At 46.4% G+C, this 11,553-nt stretch overlaps 1 protein-coding gene across 1 annotated transcript in view; it reads right to left on the bottom strand.

Annotated features, from left to right (window-relative positions):
* Positions 1 to 774: 774 nt before the first annotated feature.
* LOC140399547 (uncharacterized) overlaps positions 775 to 11,553 on the bottom strand; it is a 35,628-nt gene continuing 24,849 nt past the window's right edge. Inside the window, exons 3-4 of the mRNA XM_072489090.1 lie at positions 2,723 to 3,010; positions 775 to 1,076 (exon numbers count right to left, since the gene is read on the bottom strand). Coding sequence (XP_072345191.1) covers positions 775 to 1,076; positions 2,723 to 3,010 — 590 coding nt within the window. The remainder of the gene's footprint in view (positions 1,077 to 2,722; positions 3,011 to 11,553) is intronic.

The raw sequence follows: 11,553 nt of genomic DNA, 5'->3' as shown, positions 1-11,553 counted from the left end.
TGGGTGGTTTATCTTTACTTACAGTGGTCCCCGGGTGGTTTATCTTTATTTACAGTTGTCCTTGGGTGGTTTATCTTTATTTACAGTGGTCCCCGGGTGGTTTATCTTTATTTACGTGTCAGTCTGGATTAACATGGTGAATATATAGATGTATATCTCTGAGACAAAGCCAGAATTCTATGTACTGAGGATTTGCATTGAGACAATCCAAAAGAAGTTGAACTTTTGGTCACACCAACAAAGAGAGTGAATGACGAGGTGGGTGGCTGGAAGGTGGAGACGGGTGTTTAACGAAGCAACATGGAGCTCTCAATGGGGGCTGTAGGATCGGAATTGGTCATTCGTTGGTGCAGAAAATCAATGGCAGAGTCCGCTCCTTTCAAGCAATATTATGTCATAAACTCCGAAATCACAGGACTGTAATTTCACCGTAGCTAGCTGAATATCTCCCCCAGGTGAATGAACCTTTCCCCACTCGCACACCTCTCACACTCCGCCCCTCATTTCACCACCACCTCCTCCCCATACCGGCGCCTAAGTCCCCAGAGCCACAGCCGATGCACCATCGGTGAATTCATGCCACATTCTGTCATTTAGAGAATCAATCGTTGAGGAATGAAATGGACACTCATTTAGAAATACTGTCGCTTCTACCGTGCCACCTCGGTGATGGGCAGCCACCCCAAATGAAAGTTAAATTGTTATTGCCGTGAACCGGAGCGGAAATAATCAATAATCAAAGCCCACAGAATAAACAGAAGTTTCATTTCTATGTTATTTACCTGAAATGGTCACCTCCACAGTCTCGCTCATTGAGGATATTAGCTGCCTACCACCGACGGAAATTCCATATTGACAGGCATATCGCCCTTCACTTCTTCTACCAGTGGCCCGGATTGGTCCAATTTTGACGTTTCTGTCAATTCGACGGGTGGCCAAACGTTGTTTATCTTTGTAAAATTTGAAGTATTTTTCTCGATTATCTCCAGTCACTGTGCAGGTAACAGTGAGAGTCTCTCCTCTTACACACACTCCGGTCCATTGATCAAGGACTGCCCTTGGCTTTGCCAGCGGATCTATGGTAAAGAGAAAGTGGATAGATTAGTTCTAAATGTATCAGAAGAATACATATTAGGGCCATTGTTAGGACAAAAATCTCCATTGATCTGTCTCAAAGCACCCTGAGTCTCTGAGGATCACAGCCACAGATCAAAGAGAGAGGTGATTGTTGGGATTTAACCTGCCGATCACCACACCGCAGGTAGGGGGAACAACTGACAGGGAGAGGTCACATGGATACCGTAGGTTGCCCGAGGAGTACAACCCACTGATGGCGTCTCTCCGGAAAACAAACCGGTCTCACAGTCCACTGAGCTGCTCCCTGACTAAATCAACAGTGCTATCAAGCGGAATTTACGAAGCCATAACTTGCTCACTGCCGCTTAGATCCGGTTTACCACGGTTGCTCGTCTGCTGGCATCATTACAGCCTCGGGTCAAACAAGGAAAGAAGAGCTGGAACCCAAACGATAGCTAACACTTTCATTGATATCGAAGGTCGAATATGGCTTCAAGGAGCCTTAGCAAAACTGGAGTCAATGGGAATGAGTTCTGAAACTGTCCTCTGTTTCGAGTCATACAAAGCGCAGTGTATGATGGTTGTGGTTGTAGAAGGTCACTCACATAATTGTCTGGACATCACTGCAGCAGTTCCTCAGGGTAGCGTACTAAGCCCAGAAACGGAACTGGACGAGCCTTACAAACACTGTGGCGACTAGGAATCCTGTGGTAAATAACTTAGAGTTGGAAATATATCGCTGTTTCTTCACTGTTCCAGTGTGAAGACCGGGGTATTTCCTCTCTAACGGTGTGTGCAGCACAAGGGACTGCGCTTCAAGAAGGCAACTCACCAACACATTCTGCAGCGATATTAGGGATTTGGAATAGATTGTGGCCCAGCCAGCGAAACCAACATCTGGGAAATAAGAATTTAAAAAGGGGTTGCATGGAGTGGGAGTTAAATGTGCTTTCCTCTGCCTCATGAGAGTGCGATCAAATCTGCTTAAATCGATTCATTCACGTATTACCTCCGACAGTGCAGCCCTCCCTCAGTCTTTCCACGGGTTTGGGGTGGGGGCTAGTGTCGGCGTGGATTATGAAGCTCAAGCCTGAAAGCATATACATCTACCCCGCCCAGTGCAGCCTTCTTCAGTACAGGCATCGAGGTTCGTGTCAGCCTGTGTTATGGATCTCAGTTCCTGAATTATTTACATCTACCTCCAAGAGTGCAGCACCTCCGCAGTAGCGGAAACGGACGGGCTGTAGAAGGAGTTCTGCTCCGGATTATCGACCTCAAACCCTAAATTCTTTATATCTAGCCCCTGACAGTGCAGCACTCTCTAAATACTCACGCAGCGTGGGAGTGACTGCGCCATCATGTGGCAATGATCACAGTCTGCAGTTCAGTTCCAGACCACATCATCTGTGGACTGGATACTTCACACCTCCTCCTGATTGGCTCGTGTGGTCTTCTCTGGCTCATAGTTATAGATCAAGTATCCAGGCCCCAAACGTTTATGGATTCTGTCAGGAGTTTATTCAATTAAAATGCTCCCTCTCAGTATCTGACCGAAAATGTTCTTACATTAGATGAAACAGGCTTTGTAAAATAACAATGAACTGAAGCAGTTATCTTAAAAAAAACACTGTTTTCAGTCCCTCACCTGCTATTGTCACAATCACAGATTCGCTCATTGCGGATGTTCTCTGATCATGCACACAATAAGAATAACACGCAAAATGTCCTCTATTGCCGATTGCAGCAAATGAGAAAGTTGCAGAGATGTCCTGTGTGGTAATTCCAGCACCGTTAAAATGTTGACCATCTTTGTAAACGTAGAAGGTTTTATCAGAATCACATGTCTGGCCGGTGCAGGTAATGGTGACATTCTCTGTTTCTAAATACACTCCAGTCGGTTGATCAAGTGATATATTTGCCTTTGTCCGGTGAACTGTGTTGACCGGAACAGAAATGACTGTTAAATAGATCATCAGGACTTCATGTACAGTGAGAATGTGATAACTCAGTAACTGCTGAACTGTGCTGGAGGGAAATGTTTGCTCCGGCATCTCATGTTGACCAATCTTACTTTAAGGAGTTTGGTTGCAAAGAAACAGTGAGATATTTGAAATTGCAGAATACATTTCAGTAGCTCAGCTCAGCACGTGACACAGATATTTAAATGTAACTAGATCTGAAAGTAGTAAATAAAATAACAATAAATATAATAAATCAGTGGAATACCCTTTACCAAAGTGAGATGTTTGATCAGAAATATTTTCCTGGAAGTGAAGATTTATTTTGACGTCAATATTTATGTTAAGTACAACTGATTTAAAAATGTAATTTAAAAGTGTGAAAATCTATTTTAATCTGTGCAATTTCAAACAATAGATTCTCTTCGCTGAAATAAGTACATACAATTATTACAGCGGCGAGTGACTCTGTCAAGACTGACAAACTCAAGCGGGGAATTAGGTGAGCTAAAAGTGGGCTTGAAATGTCATTGCCATTGGGTTTATTAAAATCCCAATGCATTTTATACATATGCGAAAAGTAAGAGGGTTTCTACGGAAAGAGTAGTCCCACTCCAGTACAAAGGAGGGAGGACATCCGTGGAGTCAGAGGAAGTGGTTGATATCCTCAAAGAGTACTTTGCATCGGTATTCACCAATGACAGAAGCATGACGGATGTTGGGGTTGCGGATGGGTGGCACAGCAGTACAGTGTTTGGGTGGCAAGTTTGCACAGTGGCCGGCACTATTGCTTCACAGCTCCAGGGTCCCAGGTTAGATTCCCGCTTGGGTCACTGTTCGTGTGGAGTCTGCCCATTCTCCATGTGTCTGCATGGGTTTCCTCCGTGTGCTCTGCATTCTCCCCACAAGCAAAAGATGTGCAGTTTAGAGGGATTAGTCATGATACATTGCCCCTTATTGCCTTAATAGTTAGGACGTGTTCCTGGGTTATCGGGATAAGATCGAGGTGTGGCCTTGAGTATGGTGCTCTTTCCAAAGGCCGGTGCCGACTCGATGGGCCGAATGGCCTCCTTGTGCACTGTAAATTATATGATTCTAAGGGTGTGTGAATAATAGAGGACGCGTCAGCATAACGAAGGAGCAAGTGCTGGATATCTATCAATGCACTGTTAGACATGTGCCCTCTGCCGGATGGGATATATTCCAGGGTCATGGGAGTCAAAAGAGGTAAAACCGGGGGATTCCACTGAAAGCTTTGCATTATTTTGGACCACAGGCGAGGTTCGAGAGGACTGGACAATAGCTAAATTCCCTTTGTTTAAGACGGTAAGCAATAATAAACGAGGTAACTATCGCCTGTTGAGCCTGACGTCAATGGCGAGGAAGCTATTGGAGAACTCCCGAGGGACAGGATTTATTCGCATTTGGAACCGAATGGACTTGTTAGTGACAGGCAACATAGTTTTGTTCGGGAGCAGTATTGTCTTATCAACTTCATTGAGTTTTTTTGAGGAGGTGCCAAAATTAATTCATGAGGGATAGGGTGGAGATGTCGTCTACATGGACGTTAGTATGGCGATTCACAATGTCCCTCATGGCAGACTGCGAAACAATATAAAGTTGCGTGGGAGTCGGGTGTGCTAGCTAGATTGTAAAAGAACTGGCTTGGCAACAGGAGAAAGAGAGTAGTAGTGCAAGGGAGTGTTTGAGAATAGAGTTATGTAACTCGTGGTGTTCCACGTGGATCAGTGCTTGGACTATATTTGTTTTTAATATATGCAAATGATGTGGAATAAAACTTCGGTGCTCTGTTTAGCAAGTTTTCAGGGAACACTACGATATACGGGGTTGCAGATAGTGACGGGGTCTGTCAGAGAATGCAGAATAATGATAGATCGGAGAGTTTGGCAGAGAAATGACAGGTGGAGTTCAATCCGGACAAATGCGAGGCGATGCATTTTCGAAAATCAAATTCAGGTGTGAATTATTGAGTAAATGGCAGAGGCCTTAAGAGCATTGACATACACTGAGATCTGGGCGTTCAGGTCCATATTTCTATGAAAAATGCAATGCAGGTGGGCAATGCGGTCAAGAAGACAGACAGTCTGCTTGCCTTCATCCACCGGGGTATTGAGGACAATTGATGGCAGATCATGTTACAGTTATATAAAACCTTATTTAGGTCACATTTGGAATATTATGTGCAGTTCTGCTCGCGACTATACCAGATGGGCGTGGTTGGTTTGGAGAAAGTGCAAAGAAGGTGTCCTGGGGTATTGCCTGGTCTGGAGGGAGTTATCCCTGAGGAGAGGTTGCATCAACTCGGATTGTTTCCGTTTGAAAGACGGAGGCTGAAGGGTGACCTGATTGAAGTCTACGAATGTAAGAGAGGTATAGACATGGTGAATAGTCAGAATATTTTTCCCAGGGTGGAAGGCTCAATTACAAGGCCGAGAGTTTCAACGTGAGAGGGGGAACGTTCAGGGGAATTGTTTTTCACGGAGACGGGGTTGGGCGCCGGGAACGCGTTGCCAGTGGAGGTAGTGGTGCCAGGCCGATAGCAACGTTCAAGACATATCTTGCTCGATACATGAACGGACTGAGAATGGAGGGACACAGATCGCTTGGACAATAAGTGCTTAGTCAAAATCAGGAATGTGGATTGGCGCAGGCTTGGTGGGCCGAAGGAACTGTTCCTGTGTTGTGATGTTATTTGTTAATTGTTTGTTCTAATTACTGCCCTCACGAATGGGCCTTTCAGAATCTGCTGGGGATACACTGCGAAGCGATGCATTCCATGGTGTGATGTTAATCTTAAAACAAAAGGAAGGCAGCAGTTGGAGCCAGCTATTAGTTAAGGACCACTGACATATTCCGAGTTTGGATTTCTGTGCGAAATGGAGGAAAACCGTACTTTGATGGCCTTCCACTGCTTTCAGTGTCCATGCTTTGAGTCGATTTCGGCGGGAGAACAGCTGGTGAGTGGTGAGTCAGTTTCAGCGGGAGCATTGCGGAAGGAGGTTGCTGGGAGGTAAGTCAACCTTTAAAAGCACTTGTCTTTGCAGGGGCAGGCCAGTCGATTTCGGCGGGAGAACAGCTGGTGAGTAGTGAGTCAGTTTCAGCGGGAGCATTGCGGAAGCAGGTTGCTGGGAGGTAAGTCAACCTTTAAAAGCACTTGTCTTTGCAGGGGCAGGCCAGTCGATTTGGGCGGCGTGAGAACAGCTGGTGAGTGGTGAGTCAGTTTCAGCGGGAGCATTGCGGAAGGAGGTTGCTGGGAGGTAAGTCAACCTTTAAAAGCACTTGTCTTTGCAGGGGCAGGCCAGTCGATTTCGGCGGCGTGAGAACAGCTGGCTGGTTAGTCAATTTCAGCAGGAGCTGAGAATTTTTTCTTTTTTTATTATTATTTTAAATTAGTTTTTTAGGCGGGAACAGGAAGTCGACCCGCGGACGTCTGGGAAGACCCTCCCCAATAAATTCTGGTGGAGAGGAAACCCGAGACACTACACGTGTAGTGTCTCCCACCCGCCCTCCTCCTCTAACCTAATAATAAAACCCATTGGTCTGAGGAAAGTACCATATTTTATTATTTTATTATATTATTATTATTTTTTAGCCAGATCTTGGTAGAAAGTTAGAGGAATGGCAGGGAAGGGAGTGCAATGTTCCTCCTGCAGGATGTTTGAGGTGAGGGATGCAGTTAGTGTCCCTGCTGATTTTACCTGCAGGAAGTGCTGCCATCTCCAGCTCCTCCAAGACCGAGTTAGGGAACTGGAGCTGGAGTTGGAAGAACTTCAGATCATTCGGGAGGCAGAAGGGGTCATAGATAGCAGCTTCAGGGAATTAGTTACACCAAAGATTGGAGATAGGTGGGTAACTGTAAGAGGGACCGGGAAAAAACAGTCAGTGCAGGGATCCCCTGCGGTCGTACCCCTGAGAAACAAGTATACCGCTTTGGATACTTGTGGGGGGGGGGACTTACCAGGGATAAGCCATGGGGTACGGGCCTCTGTCATGGAGTCTGTCCCTGTTGCTCAGAAGGGAAGGGGGGAGAGGAGCAGAGCATTAGTAATTGGGGACTCTATAGTCAGGGGCACAGATAGGAGATTTTGTGGGAGCGTGAGAGACTCACGTTTGGTATGTTGCCTCCCAGGTGCAAGGGTACGTGATGTCTCGGATCGTGTTTTCCGGGTCCTTGGGGGGAGGGGGAGCAGCCCCAAGTCGTGGTCCACATTGGCACCAACGACATAGGTAGGAAAGGGGACAAGGATGTCAGGCAGGCTTTCAGGGAGCTAGGATGGAAGCTCAGAACTAGAACAAACAGAGTTGTTATCTCTGGGTTGTTGCCCGTGCCACGTGATAGTGAGATGAGGAATAAGGAGAGAGAGCATTTAAACACGTGGCTACAGGGATGGTGCAGGCGGGAGGGATTCAGATTTGTGGATAACTGGGGCTCTTTCTGGGGAAGGTGGGACCTCTACAGACAGGATGGTCTACATCTGACCCTGAGGGGCACAAATATCCTGGGGGGGAGATTTGTTAGTGCTCTTTGGGGGGGGGGGTGTTAAACTAATGAAGCAGGGGCATGGGAACCTGGATTGTAGTTTTAGGGTAAGGGAGAATGAGAGTATAGAGGTCAGGAGCACAGATTTGACATCGCAGGAGGGGGCCAGTGTTCAGGTAGGTGGTTTGAAGTGTGTCTACTTCAATGCCAGGAGTATACGAAACAAGGTAGGGGAACTGGCAGCGTGGGTTGGTACCTGGGACTTCGATGTTGTGGCCATTTCGGAGACATGGATAGAGCAGGGACAGGAATGGATGTTGCAGGTTCCGGGGTTTAGCTGTTTTAGTAAGCTCAGAGAAGGAGGCAAAAGAGGGGGAGGTGTGGCGCTGCTAGTCAAGAGCAGTATTACGGTGGCGGAGAGGATGCTAGATGGGGACTCTTCTGCCGAGGTAGTATGGGCTGAAGTTAGAAACAGGAAAGGAGAGGTCACCCTGTTGGGAGTTTTTTATAGGCCTCCTAATAGTTCTAGGGATGTAGAGGAAAGGATGGCGAAGATGATTCTGGATATGAGCGAAAGTAACAGGGTAGTTATTATGGGAGATTTTAACTTTCCAAATATTGACTGGAAAAGATGTAGTTCGAGCACAATAGATGGGTCGTTTTTTGTACAGTGTAAGCAGGAGGGTTTCCTGAAACAATATGTTGACAGGCCAACAACAGGCGAGGGCACGTTGGATTTGGTTTTGGGTAATGAACCAGGCCAGGTGTTGGATTTGGAGGTAGGAGAGCACTTTGGGGACAGTGACCACAATTCGGTGACGTTTACGTTAATGATGGAAAGGGATAAGCATACACCGCAGGGCAAGAGTTATAGCTGGGGGAAGGGCAATTATGATGCCATTAGACGTGACTTGGGGGGGGATAAGGTGGAGAAGTAGGCTGCAAGTGCTGGGCACACTGGATAAGTGGGGCTTGTTCAAGGATCAGCTACTGCGTGTTCTTGATAAGTATGTACCGGTCAGACAGGGAGGAAGGCGTCGAGCGAGGGAACCGTGGTTTACCAAGGAAGTGGAATCTCTTGTTAAGAGGAAGAAGGAGGCCTATGTGAAGATGAAGTGTGAAGTTTCGGTTGGGGCGATGGATAGTTACAAGGTAGCGAGGAAGGATCTAAAGAGAGAGCTAAGACGAGCAAGGAGGGGACATGAGAAGTATTTGGCAGGAAGGATCAAGGAAAACCCAAAAGCTTTCTATAGGTATGTCAGGAATAAGCGAATGACTAGGGAAAGAGTAGGACCAGTCAAGGACAGGGATGGGAAATTGTGTGTGGAGTCTGAAGAGATAGGCGAGATACTAAATGAATATTTTTCGTCAGTATTCACTCAGGAAAAAGATAATGTTGTGGAGGAGAATGCTGAGCCCCAGGCTAATAGAATAGATGGCATTGAGGTACGTAGGGAAGAGGTGTTGGCAATTCTGGACAGGCTGAAAATAGATAAGTCCCCGGGACCTGATGGGATTTATCCTAGGATTCTATGGGAGGCCAGGGAAGAGATTGCTGGACCTTTGGCTTTGATTTTTATGTCATCATTGGCTACAGGAATAGTGCCAGAGGACTGGAGGACAGCAAATGTGGTCCCTTTGTTCAAAAAGTGGAGCAGAGACAACCCCGGCAACTATAGGCCGGTGAGCCTCACGTCTGTAGTGGGTAAAGTCTTGGAGGGGATTATAAGAGACAAGATTTATAATCATCTAGATAGGAATAATATGATCAGGGATAGTCAGCATGGCTTTGTGAAGGGTAGGTCATGCCTCACAAACCTTATTGAGTTCTTTGATAAGGTGACTGAACAGGTAGACGAGGGTAGAGCAGTTGATGTGGTGTATATGGATTTCAGCAAAGCGTTTGATAATGTTCCCCACGGTAGGCTATTGCAAAAAATACGGAGGCTGGGGATTGAGGGTGATTTAGAGATGTGGATCAGAAATTGGCTAGCTGAAAGAAGACAGAGGGTGGTGGTTGATGGGAAATGTTCAGAATGGAGTACAGTCACAAGTGGAGTACCACAAGGATCTGTTCTGGGGCCATTGCTGTTTGTCATTTTTATCAATGACCTAGAGGAAGGCGCAGAAGGGTGGGTGAGTAAATTTGCAGACGATACTAAAGTCGGTGGTGTTGTCGATAGTGTGGAAGGATGTAGCAGATTACAGAGGGATATAGATAAGCTGCAGAGCTGGGCCGAGAGGTGGCAAATGGAGTTTAATGTAGAGAAGTGTGAGGTGATTCACTTTGGAAGGAATAACAGGAATGCGGAATATTTGGCTAATGGTAAAGTTCTTGAAAGTGTGGATGAGCAGAGGGATCTAGGTGTCCATGTACATAGATCCCTGAAAGTTGCCACCCAGGTTGATAGGGTTGTGAAGAAGGCCTATGGAGTGTTGGCCTTTATTGGTAGAGGGATTGAGTTCCGGAGTCGGGAGGTCATGTTGCAGCTGTACAGAACTCTGGTACGGCCTCATTTGGAGTATTGCGTACAGTTCTGGTCACCGCATTATAGGAAGGACGTGGAGGCTTTGAAGCGGGTGCAGAGGAGATTTACCAGGATGTTGCCTGGTATGGAGGGATAATCTTATGAGGAAAGGCTGATGGACTTGAGGTTGTTTTCGTTGGAGAGAAGAAGGTTAAGAGGAGACTTAATAGAGGCATACAAAATGATCAGGGGGTTGGATAGGGTGGACAGTGAGAGCCTTCTCCCACGGATGGATATGGCTGGCACGAGGGGACATAACTTTAAACTGAGGGGTAATAGATATAGGACAGAGGTCCGAGGTAGGTTCTTTACGCAAAGAGTAGTGAGGCCGTGGAATGCCCTACCTGCTACAGTGGTGAACTCGCCAACATTGAGGGCATTTAAAGGTTTATTGGATAAACATATGGATGATAATGGCATAGTGTAGGTTGGATGGCTTTTGTTTCGGTGCAACATCGTGGGCCGAAGGGCCTGTACTGCGCTGTATTGTTCTATGTTCTATGTTAATAACCTCGTGCCAAACTCCAGTCCTCCCTTGGCACCCTGTAAACTCGTTCCCCAGACACGAACTGGATCCTTCTCATTGATATCCGCCTGAGCTGACAGAGACACTTCACCATCTTGATATCATATTTGACCCTAAGTTGATTTCTACCCCCATTAATGCATCATTGCTCAGACCAAATAAGTCAATCTCCATGACATCCGCTGACTCCGCCCCTGTCTCAGCCCACCTGTTTTTCCTGCCTCCGCACATGTGTATTTCAACTCTCACCCGGTGGAGAACACATCTGTCACACTGCATCAGAATGAATGTAACAGAATATCCGTTATCCTCAGCCCCAAAGCAACGTAAGGCCCATTAATGTCGGAGCTCCATTTTCTAAAACAAAATTGTGCTCCCCTAAACGAAAGCCAATGAATTGAAAACTGCCTGGATTAAAGAGGAAAATAATTATATTCCGGAACTCTCCATGTGTCATCCCTATCTGTGTTCTGTTCCGGAGCTCCTGAAACCCGCTGATCTCTCTACACTAATATAATTGTGGGCCCTAGAGCTCACTTAGACTTTCCATTGCCCTATAATGAGTTCCTGCAGCTGCATTGGACCCTGAGCTCTGGGATTCACCCCCTAAAACTCTCCGCTTGGGTCACTCCCCCTTGAAGACCTCCTTCTCGTCACAGTTTTTGCTAATCTCCAATGCCATCTCCATGCTCGGTGTTCAATGGATATTTTCTCCCGTGTAGCGTTTAGGACGAGTTACTGCAGTACTGCCACTGTATAAATAAAATAATGTTTGGTGAGGCCTTTGGATGGGAATAATATTGGTGGACAATTATGACCTTTGTCATGCACTAGACAGTGAGACTATTTCCCTTCATTTCTGCTCAGATGGCGTGAGAAAAATCTCAGGAGTAGAAGAAGCCCATTTCATGGGCGATTCTAACAAGCAATTACTCACTAGGTGAGTGTTTTAGATCTGCTGGA

This window comes from Scyliorhinus torazame, chromosome 23, assembly GCF_047496885.1.
Source record: "Scyliorhinus torazame isolate Kashiwa2021f chromosome 23, sScyTor2.1, whole genome shotgun sequence".
NCBI classification, from domain to species: domain Eukaryota; kingdom Metazoa; phylum Chordata; class Chondrichthyes; order Carcharhiniformes; family Scyliorhinidae; genus Scyliorhinus; species Scyliorhinus torazame.
Note: the sequence above shows the minus strand (reverse complement) of the source record. Positions and strands in the feature narration are given on the sequence as shown.